This window comes from Leuciscus leuciscus (genome assembly GCF_965113295.1).
Source record: "Leuciscus leuciscus genome assembly, chromosome: 2".
Lineage (NCBI taxonomy): Eukaryota > Metazoa > Chordata > Actinopteri > Cypriniformes > Leuciscidae > Leuciscus > Leuciscus leuciscus.
Genome location: NC_138726.1, coordinates 42,045,805 through 42,069,005, shown reverse-complemented (window position 1 = coordinate 42,069,005; position 23,201 = coordinate 42,045,805). Strand labels below are relative to the sequence as shown.

Here is a 23,201-nt window from a genome sequence, read left to right as displayed (position 1 = left end):
TGAAAGTAAAATTTCCCTTTATTTTGAAAAATGGGATATTTAATATCTACAGCACAGAGGTAGACCCTTATTTCCCTTTTCATTACCAGGCTTTATTACGTACCTCATAAATATAAATGAAGTATGCCTTTCAGCTAAGATGTCAGTGCATGACCCTGTGTTAGTTAGAAGCGTATTCCATACGGGAAAATAATAAAATAAACAACACTTTATCCGCTTCTTTAAGCTTGCACTCCTGCGATTATCTTAATAAAATTATGTCTCTCTAGAGGGTCTGGAATTATTAGCATTGACTTCAAAGGCCCCAGCCAGGTCTTTCACACTACTGGCTGCTCGAGGTTTATCCAGGACGTCCCCTGCGGCCTTAACCTTTCGTGGATTAGTGTTCAGACTCTTAGATCTGAGTGAGGGGTACATCCTGTCCTCTGCTACATACAAGTGATCTGAGTCTGTCAGCTCTTCTCTCTTCTCTTCTCCCACCTCTGTTTTGGTGCTTTCGCTATTTGCCTCCGTCTCATTCACATCAGTCTTCTTCTCCTCACCTTCCTCTTGTTGCATTTTTGTCCTCTTGGTCTCCTTAGAAGCTCCTTCCTTATCTTGGTCCTCTATCTGTCTTGATTTCTCTGAAGATGTCTTGGGTGAAAGGCCGAACGGGGAGGGATGAACTTTGTAATCGAAGCGTGGAGGCCAGCGACCTAGCGTTGGCGATCTGCTTGCTTGATCCTGTAGGCCGTGAGGCTCCGAAGCCCACGTGTTTTCCGAATTGCCCAACCTCGACTGTGCAACAGAGACATACAATGTACTGCTTTGGGATCTGTTCCCGTACGAAAGTAAGTTACTTTGAGTTTCAGTTGGGTACTGCCTCAGGGACTGCGCCCTTTCCAAAGGATGTGCCATTGCTGCGTCTATCCTAGCTTCTAGCAGAATATGTGGGTCTTTAGGGAGATGAGCGGAGGTGAGTTTTGGGGATTGAGAACTCTGGCCTCCGCCTTGTGACTCACAGGGAGAGATGAGGATGTCCACACTGGAGCTGGAGCGTGACCTCTGCTGAAGGGGGACCACTTCCAATGTGGGACCGTAGGATGAAACATGTTGAGGATTTAGAAGGAGCTCGCCGCTGCCAATACTGCCACGATTCTCTGTTTGGCCCTTCCTGTCCCCTGACATCTCATCACCACGGTCCTCGGCATCCAAGTGCCAGCGGTACAAACTGTAGCCGTCAGCACTGTTGACACTGCCGCGACGAAGCAGGCCGGATTGGTCGACGGCCACTGTGCTCCCGGATCGAGAGCGGACCAGTTCGCAGCGGTCGATGCCAGCCAGCCGCTCCAGCGCGTGCATCATGCGGCCAGAGAACTCCTCCAGCTGAGCCAAGCGCAAGTCTATTGTCTGAAGAGAGGCTTTCATGGAGTGCTCTCGTTCATTCACCTCCTCCAGGCGCATGGACATGTTCTCGACCCTGCAACAGCAAGAGTTTCAAATGGTTGTTGTCGTTTTAAACTCAATTGTTATTCTCTCAGGGCTCAACAATAAGAACGGCCTGTTTGCCCAAAGCCAGTGTGCGAGAGTTTTGGGCCAGCTGACAGAACTGCCACTGGATCTTTTGGGCCAGTGCTACATTACCCGTGAACATTTTACATTCATTGATTCAGTACATCCATTTTTTTTATGCTTTTTAAACTTAAATGTTTGGATTTCTGTGATGTATTCTACATCGTTGTTGCAAATTCTGCTTATTTGTCACCAAAAGAAAGTTATCAATCTGGCTAGATGGCAAATCCTGGATTTGGTGAAAGTGCAAAAATAAAAATAGATCATTCTGCAGCAGAAAAAACTTGTTGAGCCCTGAAACTACATTTGCAGGTGCAGTTGTTGTTTTCCATCCAGTACCTCTGGGAAGTGATTCGGATTCGCTCATCATTGGAAGAATGCGTTTCGTCCTCCTTCTCTCTAAAGTACTCCTCCACACACTGTTCCTCAAACTCATACAGACCCTTCAGTTCCTCCAGACTCAGAGTCAACTCTGGAAAAAAAGAAAAAAGATGATAATAGCCAGTTTTAAAATAAGTTGCTATAACATTGATAGACTGAAGCAGTAAAAACGAGTAACAGGAGTAATAACTCAGCCCGCGGTCTCTCTCGTCCAGCTCCCCTTCCTGTTTCTTTCTGCAGCGGCAGCACAGGCGCTTCAACACAATGTATATGTGGCTAAAGATGATGAGAGGAGGAGGAAGCACTGGTCTGTCATGGAACGTCATGATAAGCTGGTAGCGCTGGAATTTCCATATTTGGTTGGAGATGGATTTCACTTCAAAGAACGTGTTACTGTGAAGGGAATGAGCTCTCTTGATGAGTTGGTAATGAATAAATGAGAACATAATACAGTGCTATGGCTCACATCACTGCTTTATGTTACAGAGTAAGCGTTATATTGAGTCTTTGACTCACTTGAATACAGCAATGAGCAGGTTGACCAGTAGGATGTTGGCTACCAATAGGTAACAGGCCATGATGGCAGGTGTGAGCCAGGCCCCAGGTATACACGGAGGGAGCTTTTTTCCATCTTCATCATACAAATTTTCACCACAGGGTGCTGTCATACATAACAGAGGTTAAGATGCAACCATGACGTAATTCTACAGTGTTTGATAATTACACTGAATTGTGGGTATAGTGGAAGAATTTGACACTCACGATTAATCTCCATCGCATAGACTAAGAGTATGTAGAAAAGAAAGAGAGAAAGCACAGATAAAAATTGTTTTTATCATTTCACAATCAGCCAACAATATGTTGGCAATATCTTACAGTGCATTATGAAGATTAGTTAAAGAATTTTGTACATCTCTTTTTAAGTGAAGTTAGAAAAGATACACCACTGTTCAAAGGTTTTCGGGCAGTACGATTTTTTTTTTAAAGAAATTAATACTTTTATTAAGCAGGGATGCATTAAACTGATCAAAAGATTTCTATTTCAAATAAATACTGTCATTTTCAACTTTCTATTCATCAGAGATTCAGGGACAAAGATTATCACAAAAATATTAAGCAGCACAACCATTTTCAGCATTGATAATAATAAGGAAATGTGTCTTGAGGAACAAATCAGCATATTATAATGATTTCTGAAGGCTGTGACACTGAAGAGTAATGATGCTGAAAATTCAGCTATGCTATCACAGGAATAAATTACATGTAAAACATTTTTTTACAAAAAATGTCACAATAGTATTGTTTTTACTGTATTTGTGATCAAATAAATGCAGCCTGGGTGAGCATAAGTTTGCACTGACCCCACATTTTTGAATGGTAGTGTACTTCATGACATTCAATAATTTATGTTTTAAGTCATTTCATAACAATACTTTCACATATTACTGTACAACTACCATTTTGTTTTTTATATGTCCTTTGTTATTATAAAAAAATATTACTTAATGTAATTTTTAAATATGAACTACTATACTATTTACTATACTATTTATTTACATTTATTCATTTAGCAACTTGCAAATGAGAATATACAAGCAGAAGAAATGTAACCAAGGGATACAACAGTTAAACTACCACACATAAATACCAGAGTAGCACAATACTTGAACAGAAATGTAAAAGTCAACAACTATGAACAATTAGAAGACACAGCTACAAACCTAAAACTCACAAGCAGGGTAGGTAAAGACCAGCACTGTCACACACTCAGTCCATCACACATGATTCAGTAGAGGGCGAAAGCCACGGCAGTGTGAATGGTCACATGATCAGGAGATGAGACACAAATCTTTCTGCAGAGTTCACAGATACAGAAAGGGTGGAATGGAGACCAGACGTATCATCCACACATGAATCAGGAAACAGAATCTTACTATGAACTCTAGTCTTACGGTCAATCGAGTCAGCAAACACTTCTCCATAGATCATCCAGTAGGGCATGTAGAAGATATTCCTCGCCAGACGCCACGTCGGCTCCTCGTCCGGGTGCAGGATGGCCTGACGTGCCACGCCGAAGCTCATGAGAACCACCAGCATGATCACCACAAAGTACAGCATGTCAATCATCTGCACACACACACACACACACACACACACACACACACACACACACACACACACACACACACACACACACACACACACACACACACACACATAAAAACACCATTGTTAGCTCAAAGCTTTTGAACAATTCATATTCAAGTTTTCATGTTAGTTCTCACCATTTTACCAATCATCATGACATACGGTCCCAAATACTTGTTAACTCCAAAGATGTCGAGGACACGAATGTACCAGAAGATGATGTCCACACAGTAGATGACGCGTCCGTAGCCCAAGTAAGGCTCATTCTGCAAGCGCAGTAAAAGTCCCATAAGGAATGTGGTGATGGCAGCCAGGTCAGTGATATTCCAGTACTCTTCAAGCCATACGTTTATCTTCTGTTTCAGCTTTCCCGGCTCTGACATCAGGATCTACACACAAGCACACAAGCACATGCGTCCAATGAAGGAAACACAAAAATATAACGAGATAGCAACTTCACCTATACTAGTACTTCACCTGTCTAACTTTCTCCAGTCCAAGAGTGATGATGTAGGAGATGACGATCCATTCCTGCAATGATGGCCATCTCTCCATTTTCACCAGGATGATGTAATTATACAGCATCAGGTATACCAGGTAGGCAGTCTGAGTAGATACATAATCATTGGGGGTTTTTTTTACTTCAGTTTATGATGTTATAAACATGTGCTACAACAAAATGTAAATTTTTCGGGTGTGTTTTGACTTCACATACCGTATTGAACCAGAACTTGGTATACGGAGCGTTAAAGAAGTAGTAAATCTTCTTCCCAACAGGCACTCGTTTCTGTCTCTTTTTACCATCTTCCTCATCACCTTTCTTAGATGCTGCGTCCATGCTCACAGTGCCATCCTGGCAATAAACATCCATGATGAGTTTTACTCACTTTCACCTCAGGTCCATAAAAATATACAGAATATATTATATGTATATTGTATATACTCTACAGTTCAAAAGTTTGGGGTCGGTAAGGTTTTTTAAAATTAAGTTAACAATCTCTTATGCTCATCAAGGCTGCATTTATTTAATCAAAAGTTAAAATAAAATTATAGTAAAACAGAAATATTGTAAAAAATAAATAAATATTACAAATAAAAATAACTAATAACTTTTCTATTGTAAATTATTTTAAAATGTAATTTATGCCTGTGGTGTCAAAGCTGAATTTTCATGAATCTAATATGATGATTTGCTCAAATACCTTTTTTTTTATTATCAATGTTGAAAACAGTCATGCTACGTAATTCTTTGATTAATAGAAAGTTTAAGAACAGCATTTATTTGAAATAGAAATCTTTTAAAACATTATAATAATAAAAAAAAAGATTTTAAAGATTTTTTCTTTAAAAAAATTATTTCTGAAAAAAAGCAAAGAAAAAAAAAGCATAATGGTAGTGTATATATATTTACCTTGCCAGATTTGTTATCATCCTCTTTGTCTTTGAGCTCTTCTTTGTCTTTGGAGTTTTGGTAAGACAGATCATCTCCAGTTCGGAAGTCAAGGAGAAGGATGGCTGGAGGAAAAATGATTCCAAGGATCACCTAGGAATGATATTGAATGATAAAAACGTTGATATATAATACTTAGAGTCTATGGCTTATAAATGTGGTGTGTTTATTTTTTATTGCAGACCTTGAGTCCATTGCTCTTGCCCACCCGCAAGCATCCCATCCACATGTCAGTGAGCAGCATCTGGCTGCAGGTGTGGGCTATAAAGTCTCTGTGTTTTGCAGCCACAGCCAGTTTCAGACAGGTGGAGTTACTCCAGTTCTTCAACTCATATGTCAACAGTTTCATGGCCACCTGCTCATCATGTTTGTATGACTGATCTAGCAGCTCATATGCTAACTGACCAAATTCCCTGAGTGTGAGAGGGAGAAGAGATGTTTTATGTGAGAAGTGACTGTGTGACTGCTTGATTTAGAAATAATAGTGGGGGGGGGGAAACGATTATATACTAACAATATATACAAAAAATAGTTATATTGTACTGTCCTGTATTGTATTCTGTCCCATGCATCCTAGTACTGTTTTGCCCTTCCTAAATAAGATTATAGATACACTATACTATACCAAGATTTTTTTTTAAAGAAATTGATACTTTTACTCAACAATGAAAGTGTCAGTAAAGACATTTAAAATGTTACAAAATATTTCTATCCATCAAAGAATAATGAAAAAAAATTAAAAATATTACAAAAATGTTAAGCAACAGTTTTCAACATAACAATAATAAATGGTTCTTAGACACCAAAATCGGCATACAAGAATGATTTCTGAAAGATCGTGTTACACTGAAGACTGGAGTAATGGTGCTGAAAACTCAGCTTTGCCATTTTAAAATACACTAAAATATATTTCACAATATTACTGTTTTACTGTATTTTTTATCAAATAAATGTAGCCATGGTGAGCATAAGAGACTCTCTCTTTTTTTTACCAATCATTAAAAAAAAACCATAAAAAATCTTACTGGCTCTAAACAATTAATAATATAATATGACAAAATATAATAATATTCCTCACTTTGAATTATTGTCCAGATCTTGTGAGATGTCGTCTACAAGTTCACTCCGTGAGGATTCGTGCGCCATTGCTTTATAGAGTTTACATGCCACCAGCGCCTTCGCCATGGCCTCCTCTCCCCTCTGCCAGAGAAACAGCGCCATCTTCTGGCGTTTCATCAGAACTGCCCACACCATCAGCTCATGGAAGGGGTACTGGAATCGACTGACCTCTGGGTCATCAACGTCAATATCGATTTCTTCCTCTTTCTTCTTCTTCATCTTCTTTTTGCCTTTAGGTCTTGGGTCATCGTCCTGTCAAAAACAGAAAGAATCGGTTGCAAATACAAGTTTTAACAGTCACATGCATTTTGTGTGTGAGAGTAGGCCTACACAGTACTTGCAAACATTCTGAATACATAAAGAAAATCAAAAACATAAGGTTTCATTTTTTCATTTTTTAGTGGCTTACCTCCATACCCAGAAGTTTCAACGCTTTGGGCTACAAGAGAACAGAAAGTGGGAGTCAGTCAGACACTTGTTTGAGCTTTTTTGAATATTTAAAGACAAATTGGAAAATAACATTTTAATTTAGAAATACAAACAATAGAAAATCTTTATGCTAAAAAAGGATTTTTTTGGCTTCTGTTAATAATTTGTGATTAATTAGTACAGTAATCGAAAAGTTATTTGTACATTTTTCTGTTTAAATTTTGAGTCAATATTTTGTCAAATTATATTATTCCAGCACCCAGATCTAAAAAATTGAGTTTTTTGCAGCCAGTGGAAAAACCCATATTGGTTGGCCACTGTTATATTATTACTAAACTAAGCTATTATATTATAATGTACTTGCAGGAAAATTTGATTGTGTGTTTTCAGATATAGACTACATGAATGTATAAAGGTATAAGGGGTTGGTGATAACTCACTCTTTTCAGTCCATAGAGGTTATTATAGAGTGTGCGGAAACTTTTCCTAGTATAGTTACACCGATACGCCCCTCCCATGAGGTACTCCAGAACCAAGCCAATGTCAATCAGAGTGATCTGGTAATCTGGTGGAAGGTTTCCCTGGAAACATTAATGTCATAACACCATAAAATAACTGGTCCTTCTATTGCTGCACTTCTGGCTTTGCTTATGCAGCTGAAACTACTGAGAGAAAAATAAAACTATGCAATGCTCTCACAGTCACACAGATTCACTCACACACTGTCAAGAAGATTAAAATCTTATTCTTTAGAACAATAGGCCATAAAAGAAAAAGAAAAAAAACAGTATGTTTTAACTCATGATAATCTCAATGACAAGAATGATCATGGTACATATTATGAATAATAAACGTTACCTTTTTTACATCTCTGACCACAAAATGCAGTGTGTTGATGGGTCCTAACCTCTGAATGACAAAAAAAAATAAAAATAATCATACATAGTTCACTGAAAAGCTCATCTTCTGTAAAACACACAGATGTTTGTGGGCTAAGTGCTTTCTCCTCAACAACAGATTACATAAAACGATATGATAATGGATAATACTGAACACACGACTGACATTTTCAAATCATATTGCTTAGAAAAAGAGGAGGGGACTGGTGAAAGCTCTAATAACTGGACATGTGGTTCACATCCGTCAATGGTTGTATTGTTAAAATATAGAATGCACTCTATAAAATGGAGAGCACAGTAAAACACAGCGGCGACGTGACCCTCTAATATTCCATTAATTGATGATTGTGTGCTAACTGTGTTATAGAGCTCTTCCAGCCGTGGGATTGTCAGGAAATGGTGGATGTTGACTCCATTTTCAATGAGAAGCTTCACAAAATCCACTCTGTCAAGCACGAGTGCGTCCATCATGGCCTGCTCCAGAGAATTAACCTATTTTACACATCAACACACAGAAAAATATTACATTTAATTCACCATACACGTATAAACAGAAAGAATTACTTCAATTAAAACATACACACACACATACATCCCTGTTATAAAAGCTTGTTTCCGCCACAGAATAAATAATAAAAAAGGTAATTGCGACTTTTTAATCTCACATTTTATATATCGCAATTCTGACTTTATAACATGCAATTGCGAGTTTATATATCACAATTCTGACTTTTTAACACACAACTGTGAGTTTATACCTGGGTCATTCTATGGAAATGTCCATTTTTCTGTCCCTAGCCTTTACAGAAATATTACACTTGAAAAACACTGGTATTTTAAAATAAATCAATATGCTATTTGAACAATTACACCTTCTTGAGCCATCAATGTGGCATTAAAAATATATTTTTTAAATTATATAGAGTTCCAAGCACCACAGAAGTGCTCATCCCCAGTCATGTACAGAGGGAAAATGCTTTATTTTGAGGTCAATAACAGGTTTTTCTACCATTTAAAATACAATAATGTATACATAACTATCAAATATATTATGTAAATGACATTTAAAAAAAAAAAGACGAATAAATATTATAAAATGTATAATGATCCCCTGGAGTTGTGTCACTAGTGTTACCATAACAAAAAAAAAATCTCTTATTTTGAAATAAAAATCACCCTGATGACATCCCTTGACTTCCTTCTTCCAGTTTCAGTTATGCAAAATGTTCTCATTTGTCACATGATTTCATGAAGCTTTAAGTTGAACTCACTGGTATGACCTACTTCATTGTTAGGGAATTGTAAAAAATAAAATAAAACAAAAACTAGAATACAAATGGATTAAAATTGACAACATGTGGTTTGATACCTTGCAGCAGCCATTTTGTAAAATTAATTTTTCATGAAAATTGTCACTGCTGTTACTGTTTCTTATGGGTAACACCCCCAGTGACTCACATTTACACATATACAATCTAAATTAATAGCTTTTAATAAAGTGTATATAAATGTGAGCCACTGGTGGTGTTACCCATAAGAAAGGTGACACCACCAGTGACTCACATAAATATACACTTTATTGAAAGCTATTAATTTAGATTGTATGCCAAATGTAACAATTTAGTCTAATCTACTTAATCATAGTTGAAGAATAAGGATATTTGGTCTTATGTACTGGTGATTCATTGTGTCACTGGTGTTACTGTTTTTTTTTCTGTCACATTAAATAAAATGTCATATGTGACATGATAATAATTTTACATCCATTTAATTCTGCTACACTCAAAAATTAAGATTCCTTGATTTTAACTGGTTTTCAAATATTTTCATTGTTATATCAAATACATGGTTGCGCAGATGAACTAACATCATTCAAGCACACTTTTAACAAACCTGATTAAAATAAATAAAACATAATCTCCTTATTTGTTGCATTATTTTTATTTTTCTGTAACTCTGACATGTGCTGAAAAAAAAAAAATAGTTCATAAAAACCTTTAATATTGTCAAAGAAGTAAGGTAACACCAGTGACAAAAAAATAAAAAAATAAAAAATAAAATAAAAGGTACATGCGGTCTTTAAATAAATGCACAAAAAACTAATAATGTGGTCTAAGTTTAAATGTTAGAAAAAGAAGTACATTTTAAGACATCTTGCCATACCAAAAGTGGACGTGTCCACTTTTTTGGACATATACCAAAAGTCATACATCTGTAGAATGACCCATCTCGCAATTCTGACTTTATATCACGCAATTCTATAAGAAATAAAGTTAGAATTTCGAGATGTAGGCCTAAACTCGCAATTGTGAGATAAAAAGTCTCAGTTATCTTTTAAAATGTTTTATTCTGTGGCGGAACAAGCTTCCATAAATGCTCACTGACTCGACATTACTAAAAAATAAATTACCCAGTTAAGCAGCTCTAGTTTTCTGGGGTCTGTCTCCTCTGGAGGCTCAGGTTTGGATTTGGCACCTTTGCCCTTCTTGCCCCTGGCAGGTTTACCCTTGCTGGCACGGGCGGCGATGGGGCTCTTTGGTTTATCCTGCTGGCTTGTGGACGAGGTGGGCAGGGACCTAGCAGTCTGGCGTGGTAATATATGAAAATGTATTGAAAAATGCAAATGTATTTTTTTTATTAATAATTTCATTTTTCTATACTTTCTATCGACGAGTATACTGAGTCTATAGGAAACCTGTGTGCTACGTGCCCCATAACCCAGCTGTGCATAGCGACACCTACAGGCCAGTGTTGTCCGTGGACGAAGATCTGACTGCGAGCGATATCCACACGGTTCCAGGCCAAAGCCAAACTCAGCTGGTCTGGAGCTGAAGCATTTGTGCCTGATAAACCCAAAGAACAAAATTATCCACAATCTTAAACCAGATGTTTAATAGAATAGAGCTTAACAGAATTAAAGAGAAAAAGAAGAAAATTATATATATATATATTAAAAAGAATTATGATACAGAACAAAGTTCTTTTCAGGGATATTTCATGGCTAGTTTAATGTTCATGATTAGTGCTATTGTAAACTGTGTGAATGTGGTCTGAACATGATTTCACCTTTCAGCAGAGCAGTTAAGATGGCCATCTCAATATCCTGCTGACCCTCTGAAGCCGTGCGGAAAACTGTGATCTGTTTCAGCACAAAAGGTAAAAACTGTGTGGAATGTATATACTATACATAGTATAAAAATATAATTATATGCTACCATTCAAAGTTTGGGGATGGTATGTTTTTTTTATGTTTTGAAAATGTTTTCTTATGTTCCCCAAGGCTGCATTTGATGACAAATACAGTAAAAACTGTAATATTAAATAAATAAAACAGTTTTTATTTTATTTTAATGCATTTAAAAATCTAATTCATTTCTGTGATGGTAAAGCTACTATTACTCCAGTCTCAGTGTCACATGTTGCATCAGAAATCATTCAAGAAACATTATCAATGTTGAGTTGCGTAATATTTATATAGTACCGTGATACACATTTTTTTTCAGGATTTTGTATTCTTTATTGTCACTTTTTAATCAATTTCATGCATCCTTGCTGAATATTAGCTATTAAGTATTAGCTTCTATAGAAAACCAGAAATCTTACTGACCCCAAACTTTGGAACGGTAGCCTAACTCATGAATGACAAGCACAAACTGGCCTAAATGGTCATAATACATACTGACAAATGGAAACATGAAATATAGTTTATTCATTTTCCCACAGCTGTTTTTAATTATCATGGTCGGACAGAAATGTATTATGTATTTGATCTAACCTTATGTATGTTGAAAGAAAATAAATGATTATAAGGATAAAATGTGAGCAATACAGAATCATAATAATTTGATGACTGAGAGGGGGCACTGAGTGTAGCACAGGGCTTCTAAATATAACACATTAAAAGTGAGAAAAAAATCTTTAAAAACAGTATCTTAAAAAAAAGAAAAAAGTCTGATATACTACAACGCCACATAGAACAGCCAAGATGCACATGCTTATTATTACATGTTCATTGTTATGTTTTCTCAGTTTCCCACATGGTTTTGAGGAACTTGCCTCAGTGTCCCTGGGTTTTGTAAGGAAATCTATATTTTTTCTTGAAGGGTACAAGCACTCAATGGGATGACATGCAAATTAATTGAATGTTGTGAAAGACAGAAAAAAATTTGAATAAGAAAATAAGAACAATGTATGATATGAAAAAAGCAAATGAGGCTGAATGAATGACAGTCATGTTTATTATATCATATGTGAAATATACATAAATAAACAGTAATTTACATTGCATCAAAAATCTGGAACAAACTTGTCTTTAATCCATTTCCTTGCCATGCCATCTTTTTTTTCTTTTCTTTTTTTACTCACCAGCTCTCTTTTCTTCATGCACTCCATCACCATGAGATAAATCTGCTGTGCCTGATTGCGGTTGTAGTTGAATGTCTTCTGTATGGTTACTAGAAGCTGTTCTCTAACACTGTCATTAACCAACCTACACCAGAACATACATTTTTAGAAACCGTGAGACAGAGGAGGTCAATTGAAAAGGGGATTTTTTATGTTAAAGGTCACCAATATGTTCTTTTTTTTTCAACAGCACAATAACCTCTCCTGCTCTGTGAATATGCTTAAGAAAAAAAAACTTTTACAGAACTGCACCTTTAAAAGTCGTTAATAGTCACTAAACTCATCATCAATATTTTCTCACCCATCCTCCTCAGAGTACTTGTGAGCGAATGAAATGATATCTGATGCTCGGCCGCTGCCGTCGCACACCACCACGGGTACAGGAGGGTCCTCACGCAGACTCTCCAACACAATGGAGATTACATTCGGCCCGCCTTCAAGAATCAGACACACCAAAGGGACCCCCTGACCTAGACCTGTACAAACACACACATAAAACATACTCATGTACAAATATGCACAAAATAAGCAGTGATTAGACATGAAAAGATGCTTTCGAGCATGATTGAGATGGTTGTTTTGACTGCAGTATGGGTCGACGTCTGGACCTCCCTTTGCTCTCCCAGCCTCATCAGGAACTCCAGGCATAGGATGACAAAGGGAAACCCAGGAGGTCACAGACTAGGCCTTTCATCACTAGACCAACATTCATGGACTCCAATGGACTTTGATTCCATTGACTTGATTCCCTTTTGACTTGGTGGATTCATTAATATTATTTTACTGTCTTCAAAAAGTTGACTTCACTACTAGTTGTTGTCAGAAAGTTGTTTGAGTGACTCACGTGTGTTGATCTTCTGCAGAGAGATGTGTTTCTCCAGCTGCCTGCGCAGACGGACCTCCGCGCCATACTTTCCGTGAGTGCCGTTGTCAGCCAGAATGAAGTGGGAATGGCTGTTGTTAAGCACAGAAAGTTTGCTGAGGGGGTTGGACATGGTTTGGTAAGGTCGCGTCACCTGGGCAAAGCAAAAACGCATGATCCATCACTCAAAAACCTCACAGAATCCATTAGTCAAACGAGTGCACGTATTCCTGTGAAATGACACGAATGGCTTACATCTCGTCCGATCAGATCCTCTTTATTTTCCACAATACCCCACGGTGCAATTCCGATGGCACACACCTTCCCACGGGACTTGGAGGAGTGATCTTTCAGCGCATCTCCTACATGGCGAATAACTCCTGTGTAATGTGGCAAGAGGGAAAAAACGTTAAATCATTAGTGTGTCATGTGGTGGAGTCATTCGCAGTTTATTGCTAAACAGGAAAGCACATGATTTAGCATCTGAAACTATAATAGATGACCATTTAAGTGAGGTCAGTTAGGTCACACCATGATTTGGTCCTCAATGACCACCTTCTTGTTTTGGTGTCATTTTAATTGCAATTCTCAGTGTAGTCAAACACCCACCTGTACTAACTCCTCCAGTGAAGATCCAGGCCCCAGTGGTGACCGCTGCTTTTATCAGGCCCTTTCCGAACACTTGCTTGAGTTTGGGCTGCAAGTCAAAGTTCTGCAGGCCGCCATGCACAGAGATGAGCAGGGTGGGTAACTCTAGCTGCCAGTCTTTCACCATCAGATGCAGAAGGCTATCAGGCTTTGTATCATAGGACACACGGACATACTGATGATGAGCAAGGAAGAGGAGAGAAAGTGATATGACTTTAGGGTATAAAATGTTCAGGAAAATTTCTAAGATGACTCCCAAAGTATATGAGCACATTTTGCAATGAAAAAAAAAATACCATGGCCTTGTTGACATGACCTCCTCCCTGGAATTCAATGATGCCGTATGCGTCAGTGGGCGTGGCTTGTGTGTGCTTAGCAACTGACCATTTCTCTTGTGAAGGCTCATTCTGCAACCCCTGACCTTCATCTGCGTTCTTATAGGTGGAACCAGGAAGAATAGCCACATGTTGGTTTACCAGTTGACCACAACAGCACCTACAACAGTTAGCAAAAAGGAAAAGTCCACATTTAACCACCATAGCACATCTCATCCATTTTTAACATTTTAAATAACTGCTCTTGAGTGCCGAATGAAGCATGTTTATAGATTATAACTATCATGTTGCAATAAAAAAAAAATTGTAGTAATTAGTTGGTATAAAGTACTTTGTAAATGTTACAAATAAAGCAAATTAGCTTTTATTTTTATATTTTCAGTTTTCATTTGAATATTAGTTTAAGTTTTGGCATTTATGTTATCTTTAATATTTCTATTTTCTAATTTAAATTTTTTTACGTTTAAGTTTGTCCATCTAATTGAATTTTATTTAGATTAAAAATGTTTATATATTAAAAATACAGATTAAAATAGATTAAAAAAATATATAGATTAAAAATACTTCTGAGAAAGGAATTCATGTCCAGAGGAGATGGGGGAGAAATACTGGAAATACCGTGTTCAGCTCTTATATTTTAATTTTAGTTAACAATAATAACACCGTTACTGACTTGTTGGGCTCTTTGCTGGGGAATATATGAATGCACTCCCTTTTTAGAAATGTCCTATCAATCCATGCCCTCTGAGCCTGCAAGACACAAAACAGGAGAATTCAGTATTACTCATACTCAGTCATTTCAGGTGGAATGTCATGTCTAAACATTTCCTAAATCACTTTTGTAATTCGTTACTTTCTTTTTTTTTTCAGTAGCTAAAAATGAACAATCTGTTCTGCAGCTTATCTGTTTATTAAATTATTTCTGACTAATTATGTGGAAAACAATAAAAACAGCACTGTCTTGCGAAAAGAATTGTGATCATATATAGGTTATCTGCGTATACAGTATATTTTCTAGTTGTAATAACAGCTGTAAACCACTCTGGGTAAATGAAATCACTTTATACATATTACAATTATGAAATCAACTTTAACTAGGTCACATACATAGACAGAACTTTTCCCACTCTCAATTTTTTTTTACTTTCTTTTCATATATTTAAGAATTTTAATTGCACTAATGTGTAAGGCAATGTGTGAAAAAAAAGGCTTGTGACATAAAAAATATATTTAGCAAAAGTATAGAAGACATAGCAGTGAAGAGAAGAACTTTAAATGCTCTCAGCTTAATATTGTTTGTGTAACACAGGGATATTTACAGAAATATGCCTGAATCTCAAAACCACAATAATAAACCAAACAGAAAATAAAAATTCATGCTGTTGATACAAAAAAATATGTATTTAATGGAACAAGCTCTTAACAAAGCCCAGACTGGGATGCAAACAGGTTACAGTGACTAACCAAAAGCTTGTAAACTCCACCTTTCCCTTTTAATTTATACCAGACAACATTCAACCAATAAATATGAGGTATCATCATTAACATTATCTATTAAGCTCAAACAAACTTACTAGACAGGCACTTACCCTTGAAGTTAAAGAGACAGACAAAGGGCTTACATAATGGCAGGCTTGCCATGAAGTCTTCTTCCAGCTTGCCCTTCAACTGCCTGTGGCCTTCATTTATGGAGCAGTGGTCTTTATTTTGACCTGGACCACGTGTTGCTGGACCTCATTCTCAGAGTCTCATGACCACTGCTGAAGATAATCCTGCCGGGACCTCATGACCAATCCACTGGAACACCACAAACTAAAGCCCACTCTGAGGCTGTCTAATCTGCCTCATTGGTCAACATGCTAATCTCACCATTAGCTCCCCCATAACTCTTCTATTAATGCTGTTTGTTAAGGTAAACTGGGAAGGATAGGAATGATTTGAAAGACACCAATGCCTGGAGTCCTTAAAGTCCTGCCATTAATTTAGCATTTATATTGGAAACAGTAAGTTTTTACCTGCTTCAGAAAAGTTATCTAAAACTGTTCAATGTTACTGTAGCAGCACCACATTAACAAAATAAATAAACCAATACAGAAATCAAATTAAGCACAAGCACTCTCATTCACAAAGAGCAGTCTCGCTGAAATACAATCTGGCTCTGTCCCAAGTACATGTGAGATTTGTGTTTAGACATCTGTCGACAGCTTTTGACATCTTTGGATTTGGGCATTTTAGAGCTTCATTTCTCTCAAATCCTAAATGGTTTAGTCATAGAAACACACATGTGGAATTTCCCAGAGGTGAAGCTGGACAGTCACACAAACCGTTCTCTCAAACATTGTTATGGGAAATTGTCTTTTAGGCAAAAACTGTTTTCATATATATTTATATATAGTTGACTGAGTAAAACAAAATGTCAAATTATTATTAATTTTTTTTAAATTGGAGGAGAAATGACCTTATACCTGTAACGTGCATGCTCTGTTTTTGGTTTAGTTCTAGTTCCTGTACTTGTTTCCGTTGTTCTCTTTTTCCCGTCACTAGTTTGTATCTATGGTTACTGATGAGTTACACACCTGTTTCTGTTAGTTAGCTTCCCATGTGTATTTAAGCCCTCAGTTTCAATTCTTTTACTTCAATGAAAGGTTAGATTTTTTATAAAAAAAAAAAATATATATATATCAAAAGGATAAAACAATGCAGATTTCTTTTTTACAGCCATCTTTGATCATATTTACCAAGGGGGCAAATAATTCTGACCAGCACAGTATTAAAGACTGTGTTTTTGATCTTACTCCTTTGTCGTGCGCGTACTACTGAAGCAACAGCCGATTGTGACAATGCCTTATAAGAAAGAGCTTTAATGACACATTAATTTTTCCTTGTTTTATCTACACTACCATCCAAAGACGCATAGATATTGTCCCTAGTCCACAAGCTTCCTGAAACAGATTGACTAGTAAATTAAACAGAAAGAGAAAACCAGAAAAATCTGCTCCCGCTGATCCATAATTATAATTTAGTCCCTCAAAGCTCTCACATTAACACATGTCTACCCCGTGAGCAGCTACATAAAGGAGCTCTGTGAGAAGCTCAACTCAGATAATCCTAATCTAAGCAAATCAAGCAAAAAGCAAATCAACTCTGTCTGCCAATAGGAAACAAAGACTTGCATTTCCACAATGTTAACAAAAAAGATAATTTCACAGAAAAATACAATGTATGCTCATTGTGAGTTCCCAAAAACATATGATTCTGGGAGGTAATATTAGTCCAACATTACTATGAACTATTGTTGAGCATGGTGATTTTTTCATTCCTACAAACATTCAGGACTACTATTTTATAATCCTAACATCTTTAACATTAAATTTTAAAATAGCTTTTTCGTGAACACCGAATTAACAAACGTTCTGTTACAGAACATGTTCAGTTGCAAATGATAACTTAAAAGCATGTATTCATTTGATAAGAGAAAATGGTGTCGGTCAATTTGTAGGCTACCTAGTTTACAGAGTTGGAAGGTCATTTGAAAATGACAGTGCTGGAAATTTTGATGCAACCTTGAATTTTAATGAACTCAGTACACTGTTTTCCATTCCAGTGCAAACAGAACACAAGCTGATTTGCAATGATTTCAGGTCCATTGTAAGCCCACTAAGTTTGTTTCTGTCCACTTGTGTTTGGATTTATTCCACAGAACTCTACATTAATCACATAAGATTGAGAATTACAGAGAACAGGGGTTTAAGCTACCCGGGCCAGTGATCTTTACTGGGCCATTATCAGAGATTAGAGGACAATGCTGAAAACAGGTTTTGTTCTGTATGTATGTGTGCAAGTGTGTGAGCACACCCTCGGAGATCAAGAGCACCATGGGAATCAGTGCATTCACCAAATGAGTTTACACATGTATTTGACCATCCAAAATCACTGGAAATATAAAAATATAACAGAAATCCCAATTTTTGTTAACATTATACAAACCTGCAATTTAAACTGCTTGGTTTTACAGTGCAAAACCAGTCAAATCTTAAAAAAATGTGGCGAATCCTTAACAAATAAAAAATTAATTGCATAAGACAATGTAACTTCGGTTAATTAATCATGCCCAAAGCAACCAAAGCTGGCCGGGTTAAAAGTGGGAACGATTCTACAAGCCCACAATTGAAATGGGACAGAGGGCCCAAAATTCCGAGCTACAGCTCTGATCCCGAACATAATTCAATACATGCATGTTTCTTAAACAACTCAAGATAACCAAATAAATTGCAGTAGGTAGAGAATGGGGGGAATTCAAAAGTTTGTTGGGGTCTCTTACCTTCTGAGATCCAGAGGTAGTGCGTTTAATAGATGCACGCTTAAAGGACCCCTCTTTGCCTCTTTTTCCTCCACATCCCCTGTTATCCATCTTTATAATGAGCTCCTAAAGTCCAGCCATCACAATGTAGCCTCACAGGCTCTGTGACCAGCAGACAAAATGTTCAACAACTGAAAACAGTGATGTCCCCTTCCAGCATCCCCAGCCAGACTGATTAATACAGACACAGCGAGATGCAAATAGTATGACGCTGACACAAAGACCCCTTCGCTCGGCTACTGTATATGTGTGTGTGTGTGTGTGTGTGTAATCAGGCTTAATGGAGTTGCCCTATGAGTGATGCTCTTTAATGCAGGAGATTTAATAAATGGTGATTGAAGGTAAATCTACTTTGGGTAAAAGTCAAATAAAAAATAGCTCTTATGCTAAATAAAAAAAAAATACATAGGTCATGACTTGGGAAGTATTAAGAAACCGAATTGTAGGGCTTAGCTGTGAATAGGACAGTGCAGCAAAATCACTCATGTACTGATGTTCAGGTGACGAGATCAGTTGACAGCACACATCTGTTATCAACACAATTTTTATCACCATTATCAGGTAAAAACTCAAGATTCTCAAATTATAAGTTCCCACATGGCTCAAAATGAAAATGCAGCCAACCCCTACTTGTTCCCCTCCAAAACTGCATTTCGTTGCCTTGTACCTGTACTTGTGTAATGACAATAAAGTTGAATCTAATCTAATAAATAATACAGAGTAATGAATAATGTATACATGGTCTTACATGGTTCAGCTAAACATCTTAATCTGGTTTTGTTAAGTTAGCCCCCGGTTTCAGACAAGGCTTAAGCTAGTCCTAGACTAAAATGCCTGTTTGAGCTGTTTAAACTGAAAGCAACTTGAACTGACCTAACTTAAAATAATCTCAATGCCATTGCCACAGTTGTTTTTTCTCAAGATGCACACCGGTAGTTTTTATCTAAGGCATATTTAAACAAGCTACTTAAATGTTCTAATTGAACTAAGACCTAATCCTGGCTTAATCTAAGCCCTGTCTGTGAAACCGGGCCTTAATGTTATTGGTCACAGATAATAAAGATTAAACTGCTCAAAAACATTTGAGGATGTGGCCCTGCACATTCAGTGATGCGTATGCATGGGCAACGAGAAATCGAAAACGATTCAGATCATTTCGTGATACAGCTCTATTATCCTGTTCATTTTAAGGAAAAGGAAAAAAAGACCATAAGAAATAGTTTTAAAAAAACATTCTCCACAACAAGAGAAACTAAACACCTTTAAAACAAGTTTATTAGAGAACAAGCTAAATAGTAACAAACTGAAAAGCATCGGCATTTCTATGAAAATTATATATATTTATTTATAAAAAGAAAAATTTCATGTGACATCCAAGGCCTTTTGTGCTCCATACGTTTGTCAGTCCTCCACTGAACAGGTTGGTGTATGAAGACTGGAGAACTGTTTCTTGTAATAAATAATATATACACAGTCCCCTCCGCTGTGTGCCTCATCTTCAATTCTTGTCATCCTTCCCCACAAGCCAGCAACTCAATTCACTCCATTTCTCTCTCTCCACCTAGATTTCACTCAGCTGCATTAGACCCAGTGTCTAGAACAGAGAAACATTCAATTAGGAGGATTGCATCACACCATAAATTATGAAAATACAGCATATAACATCAGCACAGGCGAATCCAACTTGCGTCTTACTTTTGCCATCACACGCTACGATTTTTACTTTGTCCACCTTGACCAGATCAGTCACCTCCCGGAACTCAACGTCATTTAAAACAAACGTCCAGACGTTATCACAGAATCTGTATGTGTTCAGAGATCCCTATGGATAAAACAAAGATCTGTTATTTTTAGTGTCACAACCGGTGACTTTTTAAGGTAAAACCAGTTATCTAAAGAACTTGCATAAGCAGGCAAAACTCAATATTAACCTTAAGAAATAAGGCATTCACTTGACTTACCCTAAAATTGACCCTGTTGCGGACCCGGCTGGCCAGCGCGGTGTTGATAGCTTTATCAAATTGTAAAAGTACTTGGAGGGCTAATTGTGGTGTGATTTGTTGAGTCTATGAATGGAGGGAAAATATAGTTAAATATTTCCCATTACTGAGATGAATCATAACACACTATTGAGCTTCATTCATTAAGCTTGTAGTTTTATTTTAATTAAACACAAAAACTTTCTGGTTTCATTAATGGACTAGTTAAAGTATTAATGTAAGTTACAGAATGAAGTAATAAACAGCAAACTCTGCCTGTATGCTTGTTATTATTAAACACAGACAGGAATTTCTGGTTGTTATGTCCAAAATTGCGGTCATTTGAAAACAAAAAATTCGAAGAAACACTATAATAATTCATTTATTCCTGACTAGAGCAGTTAACTTATGACTTTTTCCTAATAAAGCAGCTAAAATACAAACACAGCTGGTGTTAGCTAACACTCATTTACTAATAAACCAACACATGATTAACCACGATTAGAACAAAATAGGCTTTAACACTAACATATGTCGATATGATTATAATATACCACTGAAGGTGGATGACTGGATGTGCAGTTATCGTCTTTATACCATTATGTTTGTTTATCAATTTATCACATCATTCTGCGCTGGCTAGCAATCAAGCTACATAACTTCACTTTGACTTAATCTTACCTGAATAAGCTCATCGAGACTCTCCTGTAGACTGTTTCCGAGTGTCGTGTTTCTGTACAGTTGATATGCCATAGTGTATTTTCAGTGCGAACGCGAATGTACTGTTTAAAATAGCCGTAGGATCTTTGCTGATGCTTTGTGATTTACCCGCTGGATGAGCACTTCCTCAATATCCAAACTTAGACCGATCGCGTTACGGAAACTCGCGAGGGACATACATCTCCATCCGATCCTGATCCGATCCTGAATCGAACGAGGAGGATGCATATAAAATTTCTCTTTGGCAAGGAAAACGAATATTATCATCCTAAAAAACAAAACAATGAAGAGATATGAGCGATTGTTTAAGTCACATAAACATATTATTCAGCCTTATTTCTTACCACTCTTTGTTAGCCCTAGTAATGATTTGGCAAAGACTTCTGGCAATTTCTTAAACGGACAGTAGATGGCAGCAGATGACAAGTCCAATCATCGCAGGAACATCTCTCGTTTGATTTCAGGTTTTCTTCTTTTTGTTTTTTTAAATAAAGAATAATAATAAACAAAATATCACAAATAAATCTGTCTTGGAATGTTTTATGAACCATTGCAATAAATGAGTGCCATTTGCTTCACTGTAAAAAATGATATGATCAATACATTATGACAGCATATGTTTTTACCATGGTTTTTACATTGTCATCAAAATAAGTTAAGAAATGTTCAACTTTTTTGTAAGTTATACAAGATTCAACTAATTGTTTTAAGTCAATTGAATGTAATTTAAGTTGAAATGACTTAAACATCCAAGTTGATTGTACTTAATAATTTAAGGCAGCAAATCTTTCTTTTCAGTGTTGTTGAAACGCTCTTTTTTCAACACTGAATCTAAAAACATACATTTTTGTATATTACCTGAATTTCAGGTAACTTCATTAGATTTTTTTTACAAGGTTCTAAGCAGAAGATTGGTGATTTTTTTTCAGTCCCTGTTATCAAAACTCACGCGTCTTTTAAAAAGCAAGTTTACAATGTGTGAACTAAAGTGTTTGTTTTAAAGAAATGGTTGGGTACATGTTCAAATAACATGTCTTCATTATCTATTTCCAGCACAACTCTAGGCTACTTGTTTAGCAAGATGACAAAGCCAGTGAAAAGCATGCTTGAGATGAAATATGAGATGTGTGATATAGGCAATTTATTAAGCAATTTATGAATTACAATCAAGTTGTCATTTTGTCAATTTTGCAACGAAAGATTTTGACAATATAATTTTTTTTTTTTTTTGAAATAAAATGTTAGCTTTATATAAATGTGTCTTAGCAACACAAAGGAGTTACTCTTTTAATTTTAAAGTTTGAAATATGTGGTGGAAATGTTCATGACTTCTGGAAAAAATTATATATTTTTTTACAATTCTTCTGTTATTCAAAAGATTCTCTAAACAAATAGCATGCTAATCTCCGGAGCATCACATGTGGGCGATCTACAATTAATTAAATTAATTAAAATAAACTATGAAATGAAACTTTGTGTGATGCCAGTCTTTTATGTTCTGCAACACTTAAAATAGATGCTATTGCATAGATGTTTCAAGGTTTTATTTCAATTTAAATGAAGTTTATTTAAAGTTTAAAGTTTTAATAAATCATATTTAGTTAGTTAGTTAACTAAATTCATTGAAGACTTTTAATTTTTGTAATGGCATAAATAAAGAATATGCTAAAGAGACCTAACCAGAAGCAGAAGCTGAGATAAAATCCAGCTCTTCATTAGTAACACTTTACACAGACAAATGAAGATGCCAACAGATGCTCGAATAAGCATCTACACAGGGGAAACCACTGATAAATCATAGTTTGGAAGAAATTTGGTCAAATACTCACGGCGCTTTAGCTTCATAAATTGATGTTGATAATGAATGGAAGTGTTTATAGAGATATTTGAAACGACACATCCTTGTAATGATTTCA

At 36.4% G+C, this 23,201-nt stretch overlaps 2 protein-coding genes across 2 annotated transcripts; both read right to left on the bottom strand.

Moving 5' to 3' along the window:
• trpm1a (transient receptor potential cation channel, subfamily M, member 1a) lies at positions 1-19,188 on the bottom strand. The gene is made up of 27 exons (XM_082162635.1): positions 18,548-19,188; positions 14,900-14,976; positions 14,188-14,386; positions 13,853-14,066; positions 13,499-13,623; positions 13,226-13,397; positions 12,683-12,857; positions 12,343-12,466; positions 11,044-11,116; positions 10,720-10,820; positions 10,388-10,561; positions 8,335-8,469; positions 7,937-7,987; positions 7,519-7,659; positions 7,059-7,088; positions 6,609-6,901; positions 5,715-5,943; positions 5,492-5,623; positions 4,796-4,933; positions 4,558-4,686; positions 4,218-4,469; positions 3,885-4,059; positions 2,695-2,715; positions 2,449-2,593; positions 2,123-2,325; positions 1,891-2,023; positions 1-1,459 (listed from the first exon to the last, which is right to left on the bottom strand). Exons 1-27 carry the CDS (start codon positions 18,635-18,637, stop codon positions 256-258), a joined length of 4,935 nt encoding a protein of 1,644 aa, XP_082018761.1. The 5' UTR covers positions 18,638-19,188; the 3' UTR covers positions 1-255.
• Positions 19,189-19,843: 655 nt separating this feature from the next.
• gtf2a2 (general transcription factor IIA, 2) lies at positions 19,844-21,426 on the bottom strand. Its single transcript, XM_082162561.1, has 4 exons — positions 21,247-21,426; positions 20,548-20,652; positions 20,282-20,408; positions 19,844-20,180 (listed from the first exon to the last, which is right to left on the bottom strand). The coding sequence occupies exons 1-4, from the start codon at positions 21,316-21,318 to the stop codon at positions 20,155-20,157; spliced, it is 330 nt and encodes a 109-aa protein (XP_082018687.1). The 5' UTR covers positions 21,319-21,426; the 3' UTR covers positions 19,844-20,154.
• Between the last annotated feature and the right edge of the window lie 1,775 nt (positions 21,427-23,201).

Excerpts from the sequence above, each read along its gene's own strand:
- trpm1a (XM_082162635.1), bottom strand. The coding sequence starts at position 18,637 with ATGGATAACAGGGGATGTGGAGGAAAAAGAGGCAAAGAGGGGTCCTTT. Across the intron at positions 14,387-14,899 it reads CCCAGCAAAGAGCCCAACAA|GTGCTGTTGTGGTCAACTGG; the intron begins GTCAGTAACGGT and ends TAACTGTTGTAG. Across the intron at positions 11,117-12,342 it reads GCATGAAGAAAAGAGAGCTG|ATCACAGTTTTCCGCACGGC; the intron begins GTGAGTAAAAAA and ends GTGCTGAAACAG.
- gtf2a2 (XM_082162561.1), bottom strand. The coding sequence starts at position 21,318 with ATGGCATATCAACTGTACAGAAACACGACACTCGGAAACAGTCTACAG. Across the intron at positions 20,653-21,246 it reads GTCTCGATGAGCTTATTCAG|ACTCAACAAATCACACCACA; the intron begins GTAAGATTAAGT and ends CTCCATTCATAG. Across the intron at positions 20,409-20,547 it reads GCAACAGGGTCAATTTTAGG|GGATCTCTGAACACATACAG; the intron begins GTAAGTCAAGTG and ends TTTTATCCATAG.